The sequence below is a fragment of the Sander lucioperca genome, chromosome 15 (genome assembly GCF_008315115.2).
Source record: "Sander lucioperca isolate FBNREF2018 chromosome 15, SLUC_FBN_1.2, whole genome shotgun sequence".
In the NCBI taxonomy this organism is placed as follows: Eukaryota; Metazoa; Chordata; class Actinopteri; order Perciformes; family Percidae; genus Sander; species Sander lucioperca.
Window position 1 is genome coordinate 18643474 of NC_050187.1, and position 27823 is coordinate 18671296.

At 38.1% G+C, this 27823-nt stretch overlaps 3 protein-coding genes across 7 annotated transcripts; 1 reads left to right on the plus strand and 2 right to left on the minus strand.

Annotated features, from left to right (window-relative positions):
- Positions 1-347: 347 nt before the first annotated feature.
- Positions 348-20168, minus strand: rassf4a (Ras association domain family member 4a). 5 transcript variants are annotated; one of them, XM_031304282.2, is made up of 13 exons: positions 20045-20168; positions 18010-18066; positions 17768-17833; positions 12530-12598; positions 12302-12377; positions 6339-6445; positions 5075-5148; positions 3866-4035; positions 3396-3497; positions 3265-3316; positions 3051-3172; positions 1828-1925; positions 348-906 (listed from the first exon to the last, which is right to left on the minus strand). In XM_031304282.2, exons 4-13 carry the CDS (start codon positions 12580-12582, stop codon positions 837-839), a joined length of 924 nt encoding a protein of 307 aa, XP_031160142.1. In that variant the 5' UTR covers positions 12583-12598; positions 17768-17833; positions 18010-18066; positions 20045-20168; the 3' UTR covers positions 348-836. The 5 variants fall into 5 exon arrangements, with proteins under 5 accessions (XP_031160142.1, XP_031160151.1, XP_031160158.1 ...); XM_031304291.2 differs by lacking the exon at positions 20045-20168 and adding an exon at positions 19838-19942; XM_031304298.2 differs by lacking the exon at positions 17768-17833.
- LOC116053272 (growth-regulated alpha protein) lies at positions 13191-15082 on the plus strand. The gene is made up of 4 exons (XM_031304308.2): positions 13191-13443; positions 13618-13747; positions 13865-13945; positions 14494-15082. The coding sequence occupies exons 1-4, from the start codon at positions 13377-13379 to the stop codon at positions 14624-14626; spliced, it is 411 nt and encodes a 136-aa protein (XP_031160168.1). The 5' UTR covers positions 13191-13376; the 3' UTR covers positions 14627-15082.
- Positions 20169-22221: 2053 nt separating the features above from the next.
- Positions 22222-27441, minus strand: tmem72 (transmembrane protein 72). The gene is made up of 5 exons (XM_031304331.2): positions 27101-27441; positions 24764-24830; positions 23990-24061; positions 23472-23611; positions 22222-23175 (listed from the first exon to the last, which is right to left on the minus strand). Exons 1-5 carry the CDS (start codon positions 27174-27176, stop codon positions 22730-22732), a joined length of 801 nt encoding a protein of 266 aa, XP_031160191.1. The 5' UTR covers positions 27177-27441; the 3' UTR covers positions 22222-22729.
- Positions 27442-27823: the final 382 nt, after the last annotated feature.

The window sequence follows — 27823 nt, forward strand, 5'->3', positions numbered from 1 at the left end:
TTGGTCCACCAAAACATTACAGTCTTGCTGTTTTGGAACTGTGGGAAAACGGAACAGCCCTCCTCTCTCAGGATACCCTCTTTGTAAAATGTTGATAGGTTCCCACACACACACACACACACACACACACACACACACACACACACACACACACACACACACACACACACACACACACACACACACACACAGCTCATGGGAACTAGCTGGCAAAAGAGGGTCACTCAGAAGAACAATTCTAATCTGTGCTCCAGTCACTGTGGAAGTACAGGAAATAATAAAGATGGCTGTTTTCTTTGTCCGAAGTCCGAGTTGGTATGTGTGGTGTCAGCAGAGATCCAACAGCATTATAAAGGCCACACTAAAACTTATTTATTACATAAAAAGGTCCAAGTCAGAGAAAACATGATCAAAAACAGCTTGTATAAATATTTACATTTGCTGTAAGAATTTTCATACAAAATGCAAATATATTAATAGTAGAGATATCAAAGCAGTGATACACTTCACAGTAATAACATCAACAGATAATACAAACTGTTGAGATATGTTATTCTAAAAGTAGTAGCACATTGGTGTATGGTATGGTTCTATTGCAGCCTTTACTTATACCCTTTTACCTTTACCTCTGCATTCACTACAGTATTGGCAAATGTTCCCATAGTAAATCAACAACCCTAGTGTTGAACCCTCCCTTCTACACACACACACACACACACACACACACACACACACACACACACACACACACACACACACACACACACACACACACACACACACACACACACACACACACACACACACACACGCTACATTAGTGTGTACAGAGACACTCATACTCTGTCACTGGTATGAGCTCTTCCTTCGAGCTGATGTTGAATCATAGACTTCAGAGCGCTGTACCTGCCGAAGTGAGAAAACACACATGATTAAAGACTTTATCTCTGACACACTCTTACACTTACACAAAGGCACTCAAATACACACATTTTGGTACATACATATAAAAAAATAAATAAACTGAGTGTTACTAATAAACCTTAGTTTTCTTATTTCAAATCTTATTGAAAGACCAAAACCTACAATGTGTTACTTGGTATGTGGCTGACAAGATTTTAAGCAGGAAATTAAGGTACAACTGTTCAAACTTGTTACGAATATATAGTCTAATAAAATAAAAATAAAATAGGCATAAGTACAATTTCCAAACAGCAGGACACTATAGTTTTAAGTAAACATTTCTCCAACAGGAGTAAACTGAAATTGTTGGGGACTGTTTCCATCTGTGGATATATACTTACGGCAGCAGAAGTATGCATGTGGGATTGCCTAAAATATAAACTACAGTTCCCATGTTTATTGAAATGAAGGAACATATCACCCAGTGCAACGATGTGGCTAATTAATATGTGTGGGACGACAGTGAGGGTCAATGGCACAGAGGAATAAGCTAACAGGCAATACTTGTTAGTAGAATCAATTCATTGTTGGTTTTGGTCTCACACACACACACACACACACACACACACACACACACACACACACACACACACACACACACACACACACACACACACACACACACACACACAAAATGTGTTACAGAAATCTCACTTAGATGAGTTTATGATTACACAATCTTGCAAACAGTGAGTTAGGAAAGTTTCACACAAACACTGTCCTCATTACAGTAAAAGTCTTGTTTTGATTTCCAGAATCAGTCACAGATATTAGCTTCACATAATGAAATGGACATGTTATTAAAGAAGGCTTTGTCTAGATTGTAACCAGATTGTTTGCCGAGTAGAATGACTCTTGACTTACTTTTTGGTCAGCTTGTTTATCTCACGTTCCTCTTCCTCTTTAAGTTTCTCTACAAAGCTGTCTAAAACAGGAATCTCAAACTTTATGTATTGGGCAACCTGGGGAGAAAAAGATTCAAACATATCAGCACATATCATATTAGAAAGAGCGGGCTACACATATCCTTGATTACTTGCACCCATACTATAGGTACACGTCAATTCATTCCTCTTTTCTCTGTCCAAATAAAAACATGAAAATAATAACAATAAAATAACTAGATGTGATAGTGATGTGAATGCTGTATGTTGAAACACTGAATGCTGGCTTGAATTGTGTAAGAAGAAGGTGAAGTAGTGAGAATAGTTGAAAAGTTGGAATCTGTATGACTGTCATTGAAAAGTTAATTACAGTAATACCAATAAAGTTTGAAAGATGTGGAATATAATGATATAATTATATATATATATATTAAAGCTGATGCTAAACGGGATTGCTGGCTTCAATTTGGATGAATGTGTTGACTGTGTTGAATATTTTTAAAAAGTATGAATGGTACTTAAAAGTTGCATAAAACTCTCACTTAATGAAAGACTAACCATCATAATAATAATAATGAATAATTGACTATAAGTATAGAAGATAAAGAGAAGAGAGGAGGGGGAAAAGAGAGGAGGAGGAGAGGAGGAAGAAAGGAGGAGAGGAAGAAAGAAGAAAACGAAGAAAGGAGGAGGAGAGGAGGAGAGAAAGAAAAGAGGATGAAAGAAAGAAAGGAGAGGAGAAAGGAGGAGGAGAGAAAGAAAGGAGGACAGGAGAAGAGGAGTTGTCAGTTAACAATGTCATGATGGACTGACTGAACAACAGACTGTGATAAGGTCAACGCAGAAATAAAAGGTGAATAAATAAAAACTACAGCTAGATATAGAGGCAAGTTATTTGGTTGAACTGACCCTTTAACTTGTGTTACTAAGTTGATCTGTATGAGAGTGATTCCAATCATAAACAGGTTTTATTTATTACTCAGTACAATCACAACATGCTGTCGGCCATCTTAGTCTATTGTTACATCAGTCCTGAAACAGGATACCTTTTCTTAGCGTGCTAAATTTAACCTAACTGTCTATCATTGGTCCATTGTGTCATTGCGTGTCTATGTTAGGGACTACACAAAAAATAAAAAAGCGTCACTCATCCAGACCAACATGAGAGAACATAGAGAGTGGTGACAGGAGGCCCAGACTCACATCATATGTGACTTCCTCTCCCAGGTCGGCCTCCGTGATCAAGATCTTGGAGATTTTCTCACAGGGCCCATAAAGCACGCGAGCCACCAGCGGGTATTCACCATCCCTCAGTCGGGTCTTTTCTACAAGGACATAGACAAAGGACACAAGTGACCACAAACACACATAACACAACATTATTACTGACAAAACCACAATAAAAGTTATAACTTACCGCCAGACTCGTGCACCATATAAAGGACAAACTCTTCTGATTTATTCTCCACCTTAAAACGACACAAATACAGATTATTTCTAGTTTTACTGAAACACCTCTTGAGATGTAACCAGTGTGTTACTGCTTACCCTAAACTTGTGTAGCAGCAGGTTGAGGACTTGTTCAGTTGTCATGGAGCTGTTCACTCGTACGTTTGTGACTGAACCATAGGCTGGAGTAAATACAGATGTCTGAAAGCAAGAGAAACAAACATGTAGAAATAACTGAGAGGGCACAACATAATATGAACTTTGCTTCATCAACACATCAACACTTGAGTAGAGATTCCTGGACTTGAACACGTTGGACATTCTAAACAGGAAGGAAATCATCTAAAGTTGGTTTCTGTTCAATAAAAACACACACATTGTATTCAGGAGAAACTGATGAAGGAATGCAGTGTAACCTTGTACTCTGTGGCACATTAATGAAATCAACCCACAGCAGGCTCAGCACAAATACAGGCACACCCACATAGGAAACGTCTGCCAATATGCCGCGGGAGATGTGTCAACAACGGGATACATGGTGTGCTTGTGTGTGTGTCTGTTTATTGTACCTTGTGGTTGTAGAAGTGTCCGTTGATTGAGAACCTGTGTGTGCGCAAGCGCTGCAAATCTCTGGCAGTGTGTGTCTTCGACCTCCTCTGAACCCGCATGAAGGAAGCATCACTCCTGGTCCTCAGCAGCTGAGGGGAATCCTCGTCCTCCTGACCGCCCATGTCCTCACCTCAGGGTCAACAAAAACACACCTCACTTGACACATGCATCAGATGGTGCCTGTTTTTATATACTGTACATCAGCAGCTACGCATTTAACAGCAGTTAAACTGAATAAGAAAACACATTTGCAAATAGTTTTACACAAAGATGGATCAACACATGGTGTTCAACATACCATTGTTTTCTTTTAGCTTTTATTGTCTGGTCTGAGTTTGTAACCAGTAATTTTGATAATCACATATGTTTGGAAGACGACATTTTAAATTACTTTTATTCAGTTAGTTCAGACTCATTTTAAGTAACTGAATCAATTAGTCCACATTTGTTTGTTTTGAGCTAATGAACAAAACTTCAGTAGCCCACTTTACAGTATTTTATAAGGAATTAAGTCATTGGCTAGATACTTCAACAGTTTCCCCATTTGTTCAAAAAAGCCCCTCAATACTCTTTAACCCAAAGCAATGTTGGTTCTCCTTACTCCTTGAGACTAGTTTTATAGCCAGTATAGCCAATATTTTATGTTGTTAAATATTTTTTTGAGGAATCCTTTGAAGAATGTGTGTCCAACAAAGATACATGCCATCCTCCATCACATATCATTAGACATTATATAAGTGGCAGAAAGTGGCAAACTTCATATAAATAAAAATATAAAAAATATGTTGCCTACTTTTCACCCTGCATGGTATGTATGATCATCAACATCACCATATTTTAAATAATGGTCATTGGTTTCAAAGTGTGTTATTTTTTCCAATCCCATACAATGTACAAGGCTTTTAATGCAGACGCTAATGTGTATATTACTTTGTTGTAATATACACATATACTATACATGTATAACATATACTTTTGCTCTCAAATTAAGATCTGGAGTGAGTAAGTTCTATGAAAATACAACCAGTTGAGAGGGTTCAATGTTATCATCAGAATTTTAAATCCTTAAAGGTGATTCCCAACTGTTTTCTGCAGGGTCCCCCTTTTATAGATACAAATATTTTCAATGTGTGAGTGTGTGAGACTGACTGCATGTGTATATTACTCACCAGCTGTCTCTGTACCCGGCAAGTTATTGTTTGACTCCACTAAGAGCTGCTTTGCCACAGCAGATCTATCGTTTCTGTAGGAAGAAAGAGAAACAATGTGTTTATCGCTTGTTAACATTACTAACACTATATCTAGTACTACTTAAAATGCATCCAGGTGTTTTGAAAAAATAACATTTAGCTGATTTTTACTCATGGTCTACTTGCTAGCTTTTTTTCCAGAGCTTTCAACTGTATCTTGATGAAGAATGTGAGATGCGGTTGATATCCTGGAAAAATCTAGTGGGTGGATCTTAAATTAAAAGAATAGTTCAACATTTTGGGAAATGCGCTTACCACTCTCACACAAGTGCCATATAAAATATGCATACAGCCGGGAGTCAGTTAGCTTAGCTTAGCTCAAAGACTGGAAGCAGGGGGAAACAGCTAGCTCAGTAATTAGGCCTACGCTAGGTTTTTTTTTTTAGCTTGGTTTTACCTTTGGACAGAGCCAGAGCTCTGTTTCTTCCTGCTTCCAATCTTTATGCTAAGCTAACTAACTTAGCTAAATGCATTTTGAACTGCAGTTTCCAAGGTCAAGACTATATTGATTATAGATTATTGCATAAATAATTTCCCTGATCAATTTTTGTGCGTTTTGTGCTTGAAAATAGTGAAATAGTTTCGTTCAAATTACTTGTTTTTACATGACCCAAATAACCCAAATATATTCACTTTATTAGCCTATGTAACACACATTTGAGAAGTTGGAAGCAGTGAATGTTTTGGACATATAAAATGTGTTGCCAATGCAAAAAGAAAAATAATGTGTGTAGGCCTATAGCCTGAATTTTTCATGTTGTTCCTTGATTTCTTATTTAGTTTTATTTAATCATATTTCATTCACTGTTACATGCTTTAATGCAGGCTACAAAGTCAGTTTTAATTTTATTTTATTATTACTGAATTCAAAAGTATTGCCAAATCTTTAAAGCAACATCGTACTGTTTTGTTCTTTTACTTTTAGGGAGTTTATTGTAACATCTGGCCAGGGTCTACAGATGAAAACTAGCCTTTTGGTAAATTCTAACATATTTACAGCAATGTTCAAACCTATACATAATACAGAGTGATGCTGGGGAACAAAAAGGTCAGTTGTTATAGTTTGACTTTCCCTGCTATTGTGCGAGAGGTCCCTGTTGAGAGTGTTGTAGTCACACAGCCAACATCTGTTTGTTCAGCACTCGAAGGCATCTGCGTGTCAGTCTGGGCCGCGTTGTCATACCGGTTGAGACGGAATCTTTCATTGTCATCGTACATCTGAAGTCTGATTGGCCGGCGAAGACCCCAGTAGATGTTCAGCAACCCCTCGAGAATGAGCTCTCCATCCTCCTACACACACATGCACAAACACACATAACAAAAAGCATCAGCACTCGTGGTCAGGGGGGATATCCTGTTGGCCGCCAGCCACAGCGGCTCGATATCAGGTGTACGTGCAGGAATAATCGCTCACAGCTATAGGGTGAACCCTCTCATCTAGGAGAAACCCCGCCAGGTTTGACCCACCCTTTTTTACACAGTACAAGGGTGAAGTCACGTCTGAGAAGGCAGCAATAATGAGAACAGAGACATAACTGCTTTGGGTCACGTACACACAGGGGAGGCGTTTTGATTTCACAGAATTGAAACTCTAAATTTAGAAGAAAATGGTCACACTATGTGTTCTGAGTACAGAGATAAAACAGTGTCATTCTGTTTTAAAAAATGTTCAATTGCCTTTTGAATGCAAAAAAAAAATTAAAAATATTACAACTGAACCAGTGATAAATCCCATATTACACCACAGCTATGACTGTTGTAATCACAATCAGTTTTCTTCATCTCAAACAGTTTGTTATATCATCACAATATCTACTTTGATACTTTTCTATTAACCCAGATTCTGCTAATGGAAAAGTCTATAAATCAATTTGTCACAGATATTTTAACACCAAAGTAAAAACCGATTCTAATTCTCAGAAGTCTGATCAGCGTATGTACACTGACTGCCAAAGTATTATAAAAGTGTTGACTTTTAATTGGAAATGATTTTGATCTATTTGGAAATTATGTATACTGTGGTCATTAATTAGGTCCCTGTATTCTATAACATACTGTATTTAGGAGGATATATGGGTGTATATATACATACTCTACAGTATATAGATTTAATTGTTGATCTTGCACCAGGCCTTCATTAATACAGAAGAGTATTCTTAACTGATAATTTATGTGTGTGTGTGTGTGTGTGTGTGTGTGTGTATGAACCTTTTCTGTAAGCTTTGAAAAATTTGCCTAATAGAGAAAACAAATTAGACTTCAAAGATTTCAAATCTAAAAACTGAGGACAACTGATAAAAAAACAGTTCTAGATTTAAACATATTGAGATTTAGGCCTAAATGCTGTCGACACAAACAGCTTATGGAGCTTAAGTAATTCTTCATGCTGGGCCTCTAAATGTATGGATTTCATATTTAGACTGTTAATAGTTTCATTTGCATGGATAACTTGAGGCTAACAGTTACTTCTGATCGTAGGTGGTGGAATCAAAAGGAGGCTTGTCAGTGGGAAATGTGCAAATTGCTAAAAGAATAATAATATTGGAGATGAACACAGTCAGTTTTTAGTACCATTTTCAGATAAATAATCAATTTAGTACTGAACTGTCAGAGAAAAGAGAAAAATAAGCAGAAAGTGGGGTTTCGGAGGTGAGACAGATTGGTCTCAGGGGCTTCATTGTTTCTGGAATATAAACATTCAGAGCAGCTGCACCACTGAACCTCGCTGACAGGCCACTCCTAAGTTTCCTGAACAGGCATGAGTGTGAGTAAGTTCAGCAGAACTATTTTTAGAAGTAGTGGTTAATCTGCTTCAGGGTGCCTCTATAAAGCCTGGATACACACTCTGGTCCAGTCATATTCAACTGAGCGGACTAGACATCACTGTTTCCCTCTGCATGTCAACCATACAACTCAAGCATCAAAGGTGAGAGTGCTTCTTCAACTTCTTAATTATCAGCTGTTCTTTATTATAGAGGGCTTACATTTAGCCATTTCTACAACTTTTTTTTAAAGGAATTGTAGCAACTTTATATTTTACTCGTTACAAACCAGACAGAAGATAGAAACACAAATCTTGAAATAGAGTTAAATGTTTTGACAGCGGTTTTAATTCTTAATTGTAATTCACACTATCACACGAGGAAAGGTATGTACAGTTAGTAGTTCATCTGTTATATTAGAACAAAGCAAAAGGCTAAAAGACAGCAGGCAAAACAGCAAATGCAGATGCTAAACCAGGGTGAAGAGTTTTTAGCAGCACAGTGAAAGACCCTATAAAAAGATTTGTTTTTTAATAAATGATTAAATTTATTTTATGTCATTGAAGTCTGTAGACAAAGAGCCAGTCTAACTATTTTATTTTTCCTCTCCCGCTGCAGCATGAAACGCAGGTGGTTGTTACTTTCCCTGCCTCTCTTACCCACCATTACTGAGACGCTTGAGGACTTGCCTGTCCACCCCTCATCTTCTCAATCTAGCCAGAGCTCCCAGTCTCTAGAGGACTACATGACTAGTATCCAGGCCCTTGCCCGCCCTGTTGAGGCCCCGAGCTGCGGCCCCGTCAGACTTCAGAGGCCCCCCAGGCTGTGGCAGTACTCGTTTTTTTCATCTCCTCGCAGCTTTCCTTGCACACCAAGGACTTCCAGACATTACAGTCTGAGTCTAAACAGTGCAGAGGATTTTTCTCTCAAGATGGCCAGAGAAAAAGACTGCAGGGGCAAAGATCCCGTGGACTGGCTGTTTGGACAGATAAGGACTTGAAGAGAGATGTTGTTGTGGGATGCCCTTTGGTGGAATATCTCATAGTCAAACAAGCTGGGAAGAACCTGCTCTGTTTATGAAGATTAAATCTACGCAATGTATGATGGGACTTGTTATCATGATTAAACAAAGAAAAAATAACCACATGGCTGAAGAGAATAGTGAAGATCTATTTCTATGCACTGAGGATTGAAGTCTACATGTTTACGTTGGATATTTTGTAAAGATGTTAAGAATATAGTTTTCTAATAAAATACTAAAATAATCATGAAGATGTTTCTCTGCTGTTTCTGAAGTTACTCTACAAAAGAGCTAAATATCATCACATCTCAATCCACTTGAAAATAGAGCAGAACTATTTCAATAAAATGATTTGCAACAATTTCAATAATTATTTAATCCTTAAAGTAATTTGTCAAGCAAAGCAAAATGCAAAACAATTTCTGGTTCCAGCTTTGAAAAAGTGAGAAAGTGCTGCTCCTTTTCTATTTTCTGCCATAAACTGAATCGTGATAGGTAGTTTTACTTTTTTATCATAAAAATAATAGTTGAAATGCTGCTGCCAAGGTTGCATCCATGTATGTAGTAAAATACTGTGGGAGGTTGTATCTATAGGCCAGTGGTGGAATGGAACTAAGTGATACTCATATACTGTACTCAAGTACAATTTTGATGTAGGCTAGTATTTGTATTGTATGCTACTTTAACATCTACACTAGACTATACTCTACTACATTACAGAGAGGAATGGTGTACATTTTACTACACTACATTTATTTGACTGTTTAAATCACTAGTTCATTTTCATATCATACTAGTGGTGGGAAAGTAATTATTACTCAAGCTCTGTATGTTAGTATTTGAGTGTTTCCACTTTCTGCTACGTTATTGTTCTACTTCCTTACATTTAAGAAGTAAATATTGGACTTTTTAACTCCACTACAGTTAGTTGTTAGTTACTTTTCAGATTCATATTAATATTACAAAATATAGTCATCAAATGAATCATGATATATTATTATAGGTAGATTGGAAAGGGATTATTATAGGTAGATTGGAAAGGGCATAATGCCCTGGAGGATATTTACAAACTACCCAGCTGTGTACAAAGCAATTTAGAATTAGCCCCACAATTACCAGCTGCAACATTAAAGTAATGTAGATATTAAGGCAGCAACAATTAATATATTATAATGTATATAATGATATTATAAACATTATTCTGAAATGGGCCATTGTCATGCCACTGTCATCTAGTGGTAATCAATGGCGCTACAGTGGTGGCATTTTAAACTTAAAAGTACATGGAACAGCCACTAGAGGGAGCTGCATGCAGATAGATCGATATTTGGGATATCACAGCAGACAGGCAGAGGCAAATACCAGTGTTAACTTATCCGACTGAAATCTTTTGACTACACCACAATATTATCTGACAATTAATTTAGAGGCTAAAAATCACATTAATTTAATGAGAGGACCAATGTTTACAGCCCTTGCTAAAGTGCTCTTGAGCAAGACAGTGAATCCAGCAAGGCTGCTGCTGAGCAGTGAAAGGAGAACATACCTCCAGCTATCAGCATCATCTACATGATTACAGCTAACACAGTTGTACTCTTAGTAGGCATTCGTGTTAGAGCTTGTTTTCAAATAAACCACCTGACATTTCAACCCACAACATGACTAGCACACATCACCTGACCCCACCTGCAGAGCGTGGTCATGATGTCATTTTAAAACAACAACAGTTACAATTCCACTTCTTTTTTCACACCGAAACGATTTTTGCATTAGTCTGTGGATAATCAATAGAAATGATTAAAAACAGACATGTCAGGTATATTATGATCACGGTAACTGCCTGTCTGTCTGGGAATGATAGTGCATGTCTACAGCTGGCTTTCATTTAAAGTCATCCATACAGTCACTGTATTTTCTAGAAATTCACATTAGGAGTTTCCAAATGTTGGTCTTAGGCCAGCTTCCAGCCCAAGAATGTCACTGCTGAGTAATGTTTTGTCCCTCTTATCCACAAAAAATCTAATGAGTCAGTTGTGAGTAACCTTTTGCATCACTCCATCAGCTCGAACAATGTCATTATATCATAAGTAAGTAAGTAAGTAAGCATACATTATTACAACAAGACAAGAGACAATTTTACATAAATGAACACTTCACCCATTCCTATATATATATAGCATATGTTATAGTGTGACATGTACAGTGTTTTCACAATGCTATCACAATGTATTTTGTACCCTAACAATACAGTATCAAAAAAGTTAATTTAGTGGCTAATTTAGTCATTTTTTTCTGTTCTGGCTAATACCCTTCACTCCTTTTTTGTCTGTTTTCTATATTTCTCACCAAACATATACTGTAGAATCGCCAGCTGTCACTGCAGTAGTCTCGTTTTACATACTCCTTTTACATCACACTTGAGAAATATATTAAGATAAGCCTATTCTGTCTGAACTGAATCTACGTTCAACGTTTTGGTTGAATTACGAACTTAAATTTTTATCAAAGTTAAAAGATGACCCCCTTTTAAAACCCCACATTAAAGCTTCATATGGCCTATTACAAGCTATAGTAGTGTAATGCAATGTGTATGTTGCATGTACACATATTATGTCTGTGACTGTGGGGGAATTTTCCCAGAAGAAAATGTAGAGTCTGGCTGGTGGGATCTCTCTCTCTCTCTCTCTCTCTCTCTCTCTCTCTCTCTCTCTCTCTCTCTCTCTCTCTCTCTCTTCTCTCTCTCTCTCTCTTCTCTCTCTCTCTCTCTCTCTCTCTCTCTCTCTCTCTCTCTCTCTCTCTCTCTCTCTCTCTCTCTCTCTCTCTCTCTCTCTCTCTCTCTCTCTCTCTCTCTCTCTCTCTCTCTCTCTCTCTCTCTCTCTCTCTCTCTGTGAACACAAAGGGGAACTCCTGACCATAAAACCCATAGAATGATTATCAAACAAATAACCAGACACACCACAACAGCAAAACGTTTACTGTGGAAATACTTTGCTTAGCAGTTAGTGTATATGACTGGAATCTGAGACTCCTTCCATTTTTTTCCCTGTTTTTTTGTGGTTTGTTATCCATTTGGTATGTTGGAAAAAACCCAGGAATGGCAGGTCTGTGCTCAGAACTGCTGCCACATTGGGAGCTTATTTGGTCTCAGTACTTTATGTCCTCATTATCTGCCTGAAAATCAAAGTGCTGGTTTAACTGGTTCCAGTTTTGTTTTGTGTGCGAGTGCGACCCATTACACAACACTGTATGTCCTGCAATCCAGCATGCCCAGATGTACCACCAAACAATCGTCAATAACTCTCCCTGTTTATCTTTTTATTTCTGCCAGCATTCTCTCTTGTCAGGTATCTGAATTTGTCTTACCTCGCGAGTCCTCAGCTGGAAGTTTTTCCCTTCGTGGTAACAGTTGTAGGTCCTAAGCAGTGACAAGATGTCAGACCTGAATTTGAACACAAAACCACAAAGGGTAGATTAGCACTCATGGATCTCACACAACACAATGCGAGTAGTGATGAAATCTAATACATGCAATCACCATTGTAATTGTGCTTGATCTTATGTGATTACTGTGAGTGAACTAACAGGACTTACTTTGGTATAAGTTTCTCTTCACTGAGCTTCACGTAGGTCTGACGCTCACCCATTCTGAACAGAGCCCAGCTGTGGCAGAAAAGCATGAGAGACAAACATTAATAATGACAGAACGATTGTATTACTGTATCTCTATAACACTGTAAAATCTTAACTAATGACTGAGTCTATATAAATGATGATGTGCATGTACAGTTAACCTTAATTATTCCCAGAAAGAAAATTCCTTTGACTACAGTATGTGCTTTTAAAAAGATGGACTAAGACATAGAAATATCTAACAAAAACAATGAATATAAAATATGCACATTAGTTTAATGTGCTGTCATGATTTATTTTTGATGATTGGAAGGTATTTTCTAATGGCTCCGGTGGTAAAAGCAGGGATAGAGAATTAGGAGAAATCAAATGGGGTTGTTGACACAAAGCCAACAGAGTAACATGTTGTGGCAAAGCTCAACAAAGCCCGGAAAACACTTCTGTCTCATTCAAGGATACTCCTGTTACTGTGGCAAGCTTTTTATAAACTGTTAGCATCATAATGATGAAAGGAAACACAACTGGTGTGCAACACCAGTGTCTTTTTTTGTCCAATAAATGTAACGCTGTAAAAACAAAAGGACACCTATTAATCACTGTGTCCTTCAGGGTTTCAAGTCTTTTATGACAAGACAGAGGAATGGTGTCCCTGATTCCTGCATCCTCCTGATATTTTAGAGTGAAAGTGCCATGAGGGAATTTCCTGGTTTGGAAAGCCCAGCTCTGAGGGTGCGGGGGGAGGTGCAAGAGTATAAAACGGCTACATGTGGCTCAGGGGCTCAGTGTCAATGCTCAGCTCGTCTCCAGTATGAAGCTTAATCCTCAGTCAGTCTGTCAGCTCGCTTTCCTGAGCCTCTGTTGTCTGCTGATCACAGGTAAGAATCATCTATGCTTATATTTGTGTATTTTTGGATAAGAAAATCTGGATAGCCGTTTTACTTGGGCAAAGCTGTCTGAGCATGTTAACACACAGTAACATAATATCTACTTGTGTTTAACTGTATTGAATTAACCTATAACATTGTATCACTGTTACATTATCTGTGCAGTGAGAGAGTCAGACAGCACGTTTGTCCCGGGAAGATGTTTGTGTCCGCAGACGCAACGAGGTGTCAGAGGGCAACTGAAAGAGCTCACAGTCTACCCAAAAAGCCCCAGCTGTGACAAAGTCACAATAATGTGAGTACCAGATCCTGCAGACACACACATCATGCACACACATCATGCACACACACACACACACACACACACACACACACAGATGAGTAAATGTGTGAGTTTACATGTATTTTTCAGAGTGACACTAAAGAACAATGATCCAGTGTGTCTGAATCCAGAGGCACCGATGGGCAAACAGCTGATTCACTGCTGGAATAGGTAAGAATCTGGATCAGTGAACTAGTAGGCACACACTCACTCAAGGCATGCACAGCAACTGGGTTTTATAATGGATTCTTCAGCTTTGTCAGTATCATGTAATCCTTCAATTCATTTGCACACAGCAATATTCTTCTTACACGACAGATTGCAGAATATTTAGGACGTGCGTCCTAACTGGTTAGAGAAGGGTTCCACCCGTCTTCATATTTCCTGAAAATCGCTGCCAATAGTATCTTATTTGTTGCCAAGCCAGTTCTTGTACTAACAAAGCACCTTGTTGAGCAGTTTCTTGATTTTTTCTCAACATGCTTTGCTACTTGTGAGACAGAAAAGAATAACAGTTAGTGCCTCTCACAAAGTGGTAATCAACTAATTTTGTATTAGAATCCAAGTATTTCATGCTTTCCTTTCTAAGATGGATTCTGTCATAAAAGCTTTTCATGCCAAAACAAACATTGTATCCAAATACTGATGCATGCTACATGAGTATCAATTCACAGCCCATCCTTCAGGCTAAAGTTTGTAATTCTGTGTGTGTTTTCCAGAGCTCATAAGATGGGTCGTGAAGTGAAGCTGTGTCTGAAGAGGAGGAGGAGGGGAGGGAAAGGAGGTCAGCGTCAGCGCTCTCGACAAAGGAGCCGGGGCCACAGGAAATCCTCATCCTCTAACTCCCAATAGTCAACCAGCCTGACAAATGATACGAAGCCACTATACGGAGAGAAGCGTCTACATGCTGATTCTTGCCACACTGTGGACTCCAGACTCCAGGTGTTAAGAAAAACAGCATGTATACCACGCTTTTTTCTATAAACGTTGCACAGCTCCGACATCAGGCTCCTATAAATTGTTGTCTGAGCTGTAAATGAAACTCTCTTTGTAGGCCAGCAGCAGGGGGCTTTATTGATTGTGTGCAAATAACTGATGTAATGCTGAATACTGAGCCCTGGAGGCTAAATGTTAACAGTTTAAGCTTTAAAACACTTTCAAACGGTCAATGTATTGTTTATGTGTAGTTCTGTGTATGCAGCTGGAAAAGCTAACTGAAGAGACTTAGTTGGTTATTTATTTTTATATGAATATGAGCATCTTTCAGACATTGTTTTTTTTTTTTTAATAAATATATCAGAAACAATAGTGTGGCCTTGCATGGTATTTATTGTTAAAACCCCTGATTTTCTTAAGAGCTGAATAATGGGAAAGACGATTACTTCCTTGACAGGATATGAGAGGTCACTTAACCCACAGCCTGAGCTTTAGTTAATAAACTACAGGATGTGAGTCAGCGGCAGGCACAAAGCAAACATGTCAACATCTGCACAAACATCCAGCTAACTGTGTGTTGTATTATAATGTGAATGTATAAATATCTCTTTCCATGGCACTGTGTAAAATCCACAGAGGTGACCAATTGATGTAAGAGCATTTGCTGGAGGTGTTTTGGAGAAAACATTGCACCAAAACTGTACATATCACAGGTTATAGTAAAGTGAGTGCTCTGTGATTTCTTGTAAAGCATGTGACAAAAGAGAACACACACACACACACACACACACACACACACACACACACACACACACACACACACACACACACACACACACACACACACACTTTGGCCTAATTTTGCCGTGCACCCACATAAATCTGGGTAATGGAAAGTGAATAACTAAGGCATGTGCTAACCTGTTTTATTTTCCAGCTAAAAACACTTTTAGCATTAATATGAGCTCTTGCAAAACTGACATATTATCCTGTTAACACAATGTGCACAGGGTAGTAAAATGGAAAGTGAAAGTAAACTGCTAAACAAGGTTGCCTTTGTCCCAAGCTGAGCCGGGTAATTTAAGGGACTTTTCATATCTAGTATGTTATCGATAAATACAAATGCAAGCAGTTGGGTGCCTTTGAAGTCAAACAGGTGATGAAGTTAGGACAGAATACTGACTAAAAGGAACTTTTAACAGCTGTCAAGATAACTGTACTGTACTGTGCAACAGAAACACCCTCAAAATCCAGTACTTTATCATTTATACAGAAATCGTACATTTTTAACACCACTATGTTTATGTGACAGCTGTAGTTACTTTACAGATTAAGATGTTCCAAACCAAATCTAGACCATCATCTTATTACATAAATTTAATTTGTTATTCAATTAGTTCTTTCTCTGAAATTTATTTTGAACATGTAAAAGAAAACAATATAGTATACAATAATAGTTCTATAATAAACTCAACAGCATATCAAGAATTAAAAATTATCTCAACCAAATATAACATTAACATGCTGCTTAATGAGTCAGTAGTAATATTACAAAAACAATTATACAAATACTCAAATACACTTACTATAACACTGACAGGGGCTATTCTGCAGAACACTTTAACTTCTGATACTTTTTGCTAACACAGTTTTTTTCGATTGCTAAATGCCTGAAGCCCCATGGGCAAAACTCAAACGACAGTCTGCATTACCAACAGTCACCTGAGCTAAACAGTTCACATCACCTGCAAAACTCATTCCAAGCAACGCAACTCTTTACACATGTCTCAAAACAGGCTCAGTGCAGCCGAACGCTCAGAACAATCCTCATCTAGATAACACACACCGTCACTCAGAACACACTGAGGGTAAAAGCACTACCATCAAACACCAATACAGAAATTAAAACACTTTTAATCTTTACAGTTTGAATAATTTAAGTGATTTTACACTAATCAATATTTGCTATAAGAAAAGAGTGAAATTATTTTCTTTCCTTTTTTATTTTAGACAAGTTTTGAGGTAAACAAGAATGAATGAAAATCCTCAGTTTGCTTACCTACAGTAAATATATATATATATATATATATATATATATATATATATATATATATATATATATATATATATAAATAAATACATAAATAAATGTTACAAACTAAAAGGTATGTAATAGTCCAGAAGTTTTACAAGTTTTTTTTATCAACAAATTGCATGTCTTCTCTTGCCATGAACCTACATTATCTCTAAATACAAATGACCGTGGTGTTCCTATTGCTTACACCGCCATTACTTTGTGATAAACAGTAAGTGTGCAGTTGTACTATAGTAAAGGAAGTGTTTTTCACATTTTCACAGCTGTGTATGTAACGTCAGACATCTTAACTGGACATATTGGTATCTTTGCTCTTTTACCTGTTCACTGTTTCTCTCAAACGGTACAATGTATAATTGTTACATTCTTATTTGGTGTTTCTTTATTTTCAAAAAAGGCTTTATGAGCCTTCCCTATATACTGTATATACAGTATGTGTTCACTAAAACAAGAAACCATTGCACTCAGGAGTGTTTGAAATGCACCAGGCTGAAATCCGTACTGTTTTGAATGCGTGGTTAACAGTTTTGACAGCAGTGCTGTAAATCCAGTGTTGTGCAGGTTGTGTTGAAAGCCAAGGACAAGTCTGTAGAGTTTTGAAAACTGTGTTCAAGCAATGAAAAACATACTACAGTTTGGTCCACATGAATTGCTGCTGTGCAGACTGTAGTTAGAGTTTTGCATATGTTACTCCAGTTGTGCCCACTGTCGTCTAGCAATCGAAAAAAACTGTACTGTACTTTTACTGAAGTAGAATGTGGACTTGTAGTTTAACAGTGTGGTATTGCTACTTCTATTTAGGTAAAGGATCTAAATACTTCTTCCACCACTGTTAAAATCTCATTTAATTGCATTATATATATATATTTTTTTTATATATTATTGTTATTATACACTACTTCTTTCATGAACACAACATCCCAAATCTTAACATTAGCTACCAACTAAGAACGAATGTTTACCAAACTTGTTTACACCTTTACTGCAGACTTGCTTAACCTTTTCTTCAACACACCACACACATCTTCCTATAATTAAAAGGTAACCACATGACTGAAAGAGCAAATTTGCAGTTGCAAATGATTGATTACCGACTTTTATGGTAGAGTGTTTTTTTTTTATTTCTCTTAACACTGTGTAATAGTATTGTATTCATATTTGTGGTAGCTGAAGTTTATAAGGTAACATGAGACTGAGTACTTACATTTATAGTCATTTACAAGTCTGAGCTTTGGTCTGACAACTGTGAGGTTTTCTTTTTCTGTTGACAGAATTAGAAAAAAATTGGCAGTTATTAAAACCTACATAGAAAGGTTGGCAGATTATAAGAGTAGAAAGTACGAACTCACACTGACAGTTTACATTTGAACACAAGATTCTAATGCACAGTATCTATATCTATCACTGGGTCCAAAATCATGATGTTGGTGCTATGATGCTGCCACCTAGTGTCTAAAGCGTTATGTACATTGAACTTCATCCTGATCTGTAAAGTGTAGCAGCATAGCTGCATCTCCATCTAGTGATGGAAGAGACACTGTTCAGTTTAACTTGGATTATGATCTCTGACACATGCAGGAACACAGCCAGTAGGAGAGTGGACAGTTATACTTTGGAGCTTTTCATGTAGTATTTAAAGTGCTAACGGCCGAGTTATTGGTTGGGACTCTCTGTACTTTCTCAGATTATCCATTTAGTTGCAGAGCATAATTTGGTCATAATGAAAAGAGGGTAATACGTAGGCCGAATGATTTGTGCATTATTTAATGTAGATGCAGTTCCACTTTGATATACTTTATTTTGATCTATTACTGACCCAATCATGATAAACAACATGGTTCATCAAACCTTTGTTTATTTGTTGTTATTCTTAAATGCAAATGAGGTTAATATTTTCCAAGAGTTAGCTCTGGTACACAGGAAGTAAATCTTTTGCATTTCCTGCAGCTGAAACAGAAGTTTCTTAGGGGCAAAAACAGAAGAAAAAAAAGCTTGCATGAGCAGCAAAAGTCACCACAAAAACCAGGAAACAGACTGCCCAGTACTGGCCACAGCACTGTCTGACTGGGAAGTGATCTCTGGGAGGTGTGGTGCAGATTCAGCTGAACAATGAACACAGAGCACGAAAGATTACATACACACACACACACACACACACACACACACACACACACACACATATATATACATACATATATATACATACATACATATATATACATATACATACATACATATATATATATATATATATATATATATATATATATATATATATATATATATATATATATAAAATCTTCATACAACTGAAGATTCAAATCCAAACTCCTCCAATGGACTTATTCATCATCTACCACCTCCAATGGGCTTATTCATCATCTACATTAAAAAATCCCCAACATATTTATGTTAATTACTTAGGCAATAGAAGCACCTATCAGCCTACTGCCCTCCCTTTAATGACCTCTGCCCAGCTTCACTTTCATCCAAGGAAACTGCTCATAAAGTATAGGTGCATAATGGGATGGTCTGTCTATCTGTCTACACACACACACACACACACACACACACACACACACACACACACACACACACACACACAATAATGGATGTTTAAATATTCCATTACTTCAATGAAGCATTTCTGTTGTTTCTGTCACCATTATTATGAATTATTCAACCACCACACATGGCTGCACAGGAGATGGACCAAATACTTAGAGCTGTGCAAAGAAAATAGGGGTCATTGGGTGATCAGATTTGGGTGAATTTACATAATCTGTCTCTTCTCTTCTCTTCTTCTTCTTCTTGTTGTGACCACCTTTATGTGACAGCTCCCTCGCTGGACAAAGAACCAATGCAAGTATGTTAATTGGTTTGATCATCGCGAGAATCGTATCCAATTATCGCACCTACTCTGGCAGCTGCGCCCGGAGACAATCCCATTCCCACGCGTAAAATGGACAGCTCCAAATAACGCACATACTGAACCTTTCCGCTAACGTCTAAATTGAAGGACAAGCACATACTGGAGGGAGACATTTAGCAGTAAATCACTTGATGAAATATTCAAAAATGCAAACAACTGAATTTACACCGTTAGTAACCTGCATCCAACTTCAGAACATCTCTTGTCATTGGGGCATTATGTTGTTTCGCATCGGTAAAGTTCCTTCCCTCTTGATCTTTTTGTGTAAAAATATCCTGCAGTAAGTTTGATCCGTTTGGTTTCTTACCATAGCAGACTGCGTCCTCCTTCTTCTTCCGTGTATCCACCAGCGGTGTATCCCGCGTATCGTTCGTTTTCTCTCTTCATGTCTCCCTGGTCGTGCGATATTCAGAGCTGGAAGATAAAACTGACAACAGGATGATCCAATAGAAGAGCGCGCTTGTACGCCTCAGCCATTCAGCGTTGAGCGTGGGCGGGGCGAACAGAGTCAGTGATGCATACCCATAGCGCATACCTCTCTCCTCTTGATCAAGGTGCCTTTGCCTCAGCCTCATCAGTCACACCCATCAGTTGAAACTTTTTTGTTTCTTTTTTATTGATTTTGTTAGTTTGACCTATAATCTACTGGAAAACTCAGGTTAGAGGTAACATTGGAATATGTTCATTCATGTGCATAAAAATGCACGTGAAACGTATATTTTGGATTCTGGGCACTTCCCTGTTGACCACAGAGTACAATTTTGTTTTTCAATGCACACCCATGTCTTGTGTTTTTTCCATTAGGAGGTGAAGGATTTGATTGACCCTTCTTAGCTAATTTGTGCTGATTTAAGTTATTTAAACTTGTGATGTTTTTTTCCTGTATCATGCTTAAATGTTATGAGTTACATGCTTTTTCATAGTTTGTTGTGTTTTATTTCATTTCATATTTCTCCTTTTTTTGTTTTGTACATTTACAAGTGTTATGTGTATGTTGTTGGACAGAATGACAGAAAACAAACAATACAAAGAACCAATTCTCTTCTGCCTTCAGTGATAAGAAAAATCTAATTCCTTTAGCACAGCCACCACTAAAATACTAATCCTGTTTTTTTCTCCAGCTCAGCAGTAAAGGAAGAAGTCGCTGTGACCTGTTAAGATTTGTTTCTCCCATCCTGTTTTTGAACCTGGATATGCCATCTAGGAAACTATTGTAGGGTGGAAACACAAACTGTAGGAAGTCTCTCTCTTTCTCTCTCTCTCTCTCTCTCTCTCTCTCTCTCTCTCTCTCTGATTAAGTAGGATTTATGGTTTAACATGCACAGAGGAAGTAAGTTGTTCCAGCAGCTGAATAACTTCCCCCACAGAGAACAGCTCATTCTAAAGGATATGACAAAGTTGGTGGAAGCAGACTGGAAATACTGATGTTCTTTTCCTCTCCATTATTGGGTCACTCAGTTTCTTAGTGACCAAAGATCATTGTGAAGATAATAATACAGCCCTGATTATCGGCCTCAGCGAACTCTGAACAAAGACTCTCTGTTCTTCCCATAAAGCACCAGAACATATCATCCCTCCTGACTGGATTCACATGTAATCGCTTTGATAGCCTATATTGTGCAAAAACAAAACTGTGTAAAAGGCTGAAAGAATGTATGACTCTGTGTAGCTGCTGGGGATGTAATTTGCGTCAAATATGAAAAATAACCCAGTTGTTTAACTGACAGGTTGTTTATGTGTCAGTGGGTTTTCACGTGTCTGCTGTCTGGCCCCAGTTTTCAGTGAGGTGCTTTCTGATGAATGAGGCTCTCTGCTTTTATTGATTCTCTCCTCAGCTTTGATGCTGCAGAGAGATTGCCTCTTAAGGCTACATACAGTTATATATCTACAATTCAGTGAACAAAGGACTGAGGAATACAGTGTGTGTGTGTGTGTGTGTGTGTGTGTGTGTGTGTGTGTATGTGTGTGTGTGTGTGTGTGTGTGTTGAAAGAACAAAACAGTATTGATTTATGACCTGAACAAAAGAGGAATGTCTGTATGGAGAATTGTATCCTTTGTCGCATGATAAAACAAAAATAAATACAAATGTTAATACAGGCTTTTCATACTCGCTTTTTTTATCACAAATATGCAAATGTCAGGGTGATTTATAGAGCTTGGGTCTGATTCACACACCCTATTAATATTATCAATGTGCAGTGTATGACACATTATTATTGCTTGAATAATACTTGTAATTATGTTTGATGTGTTATGCTTTGGTGAAACGTAGGTCTATGGTGGCGCTCTGGTGGGTGATCTGATGTTTTTCTCATCACCATAATAATGTGAGCACTCCTCCCAGAGCTCCGTCTCCATGGTCACCGCTTGCACACAACAAACACACAATGAGGAGACTTGAATGTGACTAACACATGCACCTGCACAAGCTCTAATGCCTGATATTCCCAGTCAAAGTCACACACATTTTCTCTGATGTTGAATGAATGAAACAGTTGATCTAATTTATTACCTCATGAATAATGTATGCTGCAGTAAGTGGAATGTATTGCTCGGCATTAATGTCTGCTCTTCAATCAATGCTGGCTTTGCAAAAATCAGAGTAAAAGCGCCCACATGCTCAAATGGTTTAATTTCTTTGAATGTATACATCTGAAAATCAAATTGTTGTTAGAAATATTTAAGATTTTAATTTTGTACTAATAGATCTTTTTGAAGTAAAAAATATACCAATCAGTAGAACATTTAATACAAAAACTATTAATCTTCATTTTTTAGTTGAATTATTACATAAAATACATATTCTTACTGAATCACAAATGCTCAAAAGTCTTTTTTTGGCTGGTCAGACATTTTATAATGTTATTTTCAGATTAAGTCTGCCACAGTGTAGCAGCAGCTAGTTGCACTCAGCAGTCAGCATGAATGCATTACACATGCTTTTCTTTGTGTGATATCAGTAAGCAGCTCAGTCTGAGCACAGAGGGACGTTCAGTCAGTAATCATAGGTGCAGTATCTGAGGTGGTGTCTGGCTCTGGCTCACAGTATCCGTCCATCTCCTCCATCTCTCTCTCCACAGGCTCCTCCCTACCTCTCAAGCATATCAGTCTCCTCTCTTTCCACCTCCTCTTCCACCTCCTATCCCTGTCTGTGCCTTTAGGTGCTGCTGTCTGCTCCAGCTCCAGCATGGCCTGGACGCTGTCTCCTCTATCTCCCGGGCCGAGGCAATGGTCTCTGTTTGGGAGAGCCAGTACCCCCGCTCTCCTTCCTGTCACCACGTGGAAGAATGAGACAGTGCTGTTCGAGGCTCCTTCTGTCACATAGACAGTGGTTGGACCTTGGTCGCTGTGGCTCTCCTGTGGCCTTTTGGGTGATTTGGTCTTTGTTTTCTTGCTTAGTATGAAGTTGAAAAAGGCTGTCACCAGAAGCATTGTCCCTGCAATCAGAAAATACATATATTCCATTTCTTTCACAGAAGACATTTTGACATGTTACAGTAAGAAATATGCATGCAATAATCAAATGAATGATTTAGCTGCTTCAATTTCAGGGACCTGATATTGTACATGCTGGCTCACATTGTCACAGCTTACTGAGACACTTGAATAGAATGGAGCCATTGCTAATGTTATCAAATGTCCGCTGCTGAGAAGGCTGATTATGACACTAACAGTGCAGTAAACAGAACTGTAATTATCCATGTAAATACGGTGCCTGCTGGTGCAATTTTACCTGGGATAATTGCATGCCACACCAACACAGGGTGCAAGAAGCAGACCACGGACATTATGGAGTAATAGAGGAACTTATGGAAGCCTCCAATGCGAGCCATCTTTCCCCACAACAAAAAGAGCTGCCAGTCTGGAGGACAGCTATAGAGAATATAGGAAGAAGAGAAGGACTGAGGCAGTAACAGGGACTGAAAAGTAATGTGCTTACAATTTAAGATTCTTTTGACAGTAAAGACAGCTGAATATGCGAATGCTGATATGGCAGACATCATGACAGACTAAAAAAAATTGAGAATCCATGTTCAGATTTAGTTTTATTGACCTGCTTTGCACTGTTCATAGTAGGTTAAATTACCTTAAAGAATTATACTGGATGTGGTTTTCCCTCTGTGTGTTCATAACATTTCACTGGAATTGTACCTCGTACATTCATGGGGCAAATACAAATGGATTGATTGATACTAAAGTAAAACATGCAAAACATAGATGTTGCAGATGGTTGTTCTCATGTGTACTCACGGCAGACACATGAACAAAATCATGTCCAGGAAATAGGCCAGCTCAAACATCATGATGCCAACAGATGACACTCTGGGAGGGGAAATTTGTTTAAAGCAAGATTAAACTGATACAGTGATACAATTGGTATACTATTTCTAAACTATGCAAACTACATCTAAATATGTCAGTTTCTGTGTATTTTATCTAGGGCTCTGGGTGAAGATTGCATGTTCTAAATTGTAAATCCAAAATGTGGGTAGCAAGGGGATACTTTAACTGAAGAGATATCGCCTTCATGTGGCGCAAAAGACACAAGAAGTTGTGTTTTTTGTGACAGCTTGTTGCTACAGTATGTCCAGTGAACCAGAAAAATGCCCCCCCAAAAAAATTGTGTTTACTGACAGAATAAACAGTCATGCATTTCTAGTCTCCTTTGGGAGATGTTTTCCTGCTGTTCTGTGGGAGTTTGGCTGTGAGCCACAGAGATAATACAAAGAGGCACTGAAGGACTGGTCTCCTTTCTACCCTCTGCACCTCACTTCATCCCTCTGTCTCCTTCCCAACATCTCCTTACAAGAGTGAGTATATATACTATGAGTTATTATGAAGGCAGGTACAGTATTGTAATTGTTTTCTACCAGCCCTCCGATCACACATTCTTTGCCATATTTAAATCCAGGCAGTGTTTTTGTAACTCAGGAATGGCACCAGTTTAGTCTCAAGTGCTTTGGTGGGTTTACAGTAAATGTATACAGTATATTAAGAGGTGAACTACAAAACCTAAGCACTTACACTAGGTAGATGCCAAGGCTGTTGAATTCTCCCTGTTGTAGGGTCTCCACTCCCACAGCACACAACACTGAAAAAGAGACAGATCAGTTTTTATTATTGTGAGAGTTTTTTATTTATTTATTCTGAGAGTGAGCAGATTTTGTCCACCAGATGTCAGGCTAAGTTCATGATCTCATTAGTTGTAGGCATTGTTGCAGTAGTGGGTCAACTGGTTTAAACTCGGGTGATTTAAATGTAACCACTTAAACGTAGTTTTACGGCAATGCAACTTTGTGCTGCTTTGACTGTCATTTGGCACATTTGTATATGTATGTATGTATGTATGTATGTATGTATGTATGTGTATGTACATGTATATTTATCATATTTCATTTGAGGTATTTACTGTATTCTTGCAGCCATACTTGTAGCTGTGATTTTTTCCCTCATTGAGCAATGAAAATTGACTTGAGTTGCCCTGAAAGGATTCAACTTGAACTCATAGTTTACACTCCAGGGGGTAGTATTGAACTGATGATATAGGTTATATAAAGATTTTTAAAGAACATTTAATTCTTTTTAATTGTTTCGACCATGGTCACAACATTTTAGTAATTGCTTACTCGTGCTTGTAATTACCATATCACTGCCAGCAGGCTAGGTGTTTATTTAAAGTGGACACATCACAGATCTTCTGCCAACAAAGCATGAATCATGACATTTTAAAAAGCTTTGCACTTGCAGGTGAAGTTGTCATTAGACGTCATGGTATGTTGATGGTCCTTTTGGACATTTTGGGCTTATTATGAGTAATAAATGATGCAGAACAGTATTTCTTCGATTCTTCTATCTATATTTATTCTATGTAAATGAAAGCACAAAGTTATTGTAAAAGGGAGGCTGGGTTGCAACTGGACGTTTCTGATTTATTCCTCTGCAAGATCAACTTTGCTTCTACAGCTGTCCTTAATTTTCCTGAAGAGATCCATAAAGTGATTTAATGGTATTATTCTATACTTCTGCTACTGCCCCCTTACTAATATTTTGAAGGAATAGTTCAACATTTTGGGAAATATGTTTATTTGCTTTCTGAGAGGGGTACCAATCTTCTTATCTAACTTTCGGCAAAAAACCCAAAATGTCAAACTATTCCTTTATTGTGAAGATTCCCTAATCTGAGTGCTGACATCAAAACCCATTTGAAAGGATATACAATCAGATGACAACAAAGTCTTGAAAACTATAAAAGAAAGCCTGTTTGGTTTATCAATCTTTTTCCTGTGAGGTATAAAAGAGGTAAGTGGTGATTGCCACTAAACACATGGAAACAATTTCTTTGGCTTAGCAGAAATTCAGAGATAGAATCAGCACCAGAGGGAAATCAGGGGATTGTGGCTGAAAATTTTCTGGTAGTTTATAGAGTGTGAGACGAATTAACGCTGCATATAGACCAGCTTGATATTAACATATATGTGGTCCTGGCACGTATGTCTGTCTACAGAACACACACAGTGGCAGACAGTCCAACACAGCCATGTAGACATGTGAACACAGGCAGAGAGACAGAGGCGCATGTAGACGGCCCATAAATATACACACACATATAGACAATGTACGGAAAGCTGATGTATACGTGAATGCATAACAGCTTGTGATCACATAAGCCCAGTAATCCAGCTGGATACAGAGCCTTGGTTTTGGTGTGATGCGAGGCACATGTCTCTCAGTAAATGTTCAGTGTCAGCAGCTGTTTGAATTTAAGTGGAGGGGGTCCCATATTTTTCTGGAGGAGGCAGCAAACAGAGAGCTATTTCCCCTATGATGATTTAATGTGGCTAAGAGAGCTGCGTGCAATCTGTCCCTGTGTGCCTGAAGAAAACAGAGCAAGGTTATGTATGATCAAGTATGTTTTATATGCTCTATATATCAGCCAAGAGATGGTTTGGTGTTCTTGGAGGTCAAAAGTACAGTTGGCCAACATAACCATCTGACCTTCTAACATTTTGGGTTTATGAAATCCTTACAAAGCCAAGCTGGAGAGCTTAAAACATGTTTCAAACAAACACTTGAAGTCAGATATCAGCTTTAAACAACAGGTTGCACACTTGATAGCAGATCAAATGTATAGCTACTATTACTACTACTACTGATACAAATTCAATAGTGAATGTTTAGTCCTTATTTGTATTTTTACAATAGCATGTATACTCTGACTGCAGAACTTATTAGAGAGAGGATCTGGAATCTGTTGTGCATCTGTTAGTGTATCCAACTAACTAAATTATGCCCATACTGAAACAATAAGTCTGAATTTAATCTTCTTATATGTTTCTGTTTGTTTTTATATTTACATCTTACCCGTTGCTGTAGAAATACCAAGGATCCTGCAGGTGCATTCCACTACAATCCACCAAATGCTCTCTGAGTTCCCCATGACCACAGATACTTTCCCTCTTCACTGTTTAGAAATGTAAACTTCACACTTCTCTAAAATAGTTGGTAGCTTGGTTGTTACTAAAGTAGCATTCTAGACACATGGTTGACTGTTATCTAGATAGATGGTTGTTGGTAAAAAAAAAAAAAAGCCAAAGTGGGGTAGTCCATGATTGCCATGATGTGAAGCCTCTTAGATTGGACGAGTTTACCTCAGAGAGTTTTGTGACTCAGTGCCCCTGTTGCTCCAATAACTGCTAATCACACACGCAAGCATGCACGCACGCAAGCATGCACGCACGCACACACACACACACACACACACACACACACACACACACACACACACACACACACACACACACACCATACAACAATTAACTAAACCACTTTCAGCTGGTTTAGCATTCCACCCTGTATGTCAAGGTGAAACTGTTCAGCTCTGAAATGTGCACCGTAAAGCTGGTTAAAAATTATCTGTGAAGAATTAATAGAAAACTAACTTACTGTAACTCACACACACACACACACACACACACACACATACTCTCAATTAGCAGTAATTTGTATGCCCCCTTGAACTGCAGAGGAGATTGGTGACCTTGTTTCTCAACCAATAAATGTATTGTCCCCTCCCTACAGTTTTCT

Coding starts and splice junctions, on each gene's coding strand:
- tmem72 (XM_031304331.2), bottom strand. CDS start 27,176: ATGGGGAACTCAGAGAGCATTTGGTGGATTGTAGTGGAATGCACCTGC. Junction 24,831..27,100: donor TGGTATTTCTACAGCAACGG/GTAAGATGTAAA, acceptor TCTCTTTTTCAG/TGTTGTGTGCTGTGGGAGTG. Junction 23,612..23,989: donor ATTTTGTTCATGTGTCTGCC/GTGAGTACACAT, acceptor TATTCTCTATAG/CTGTCCTCCAGACTGGCAGC.
- rassf4a (XM_031304265.2), bottom strand. CDS start 20,124: ATGAAGAGAGAAAACGAACGATACGCGGGATACACCGCTGGTGGATAC. Junction 6,446..12,301: donor TCCAGCTGAGGACTCGCGAG/GTAAGACAAATT, acceptor ATGTGTGTGTAG/GAGGATGGAGAGCTCATTCT. Junction 1,926..3,050: donor GAGAGGAAGTCACATATGAT/GTGAGTCTGGGC, acceptor TTTTCTCCCCAG/GTTGCCCAATACATAAAGTT.
- LOC116053272 (XM_031304308.2), top strand. CDS start 13,377: ATGAAGCTTAATCCTCAGTCAGTCTGTCAGCTCGCTTTCCTGAGCCTC. Junction 13,444..13,617: donor CTGTTGTCTGCTGATCACAG/GTAAGAATCATC, acceptor TTATCTGTGCAG/TGAGAGAGTCAGACAGCACG. Junction 13,748..13,864: donor TGTGACAAAGTCACAATAAT/GTGAGTACCAGA, acceptor TGTATTTTTCAG/AGTGACACTAAAGAACAATG.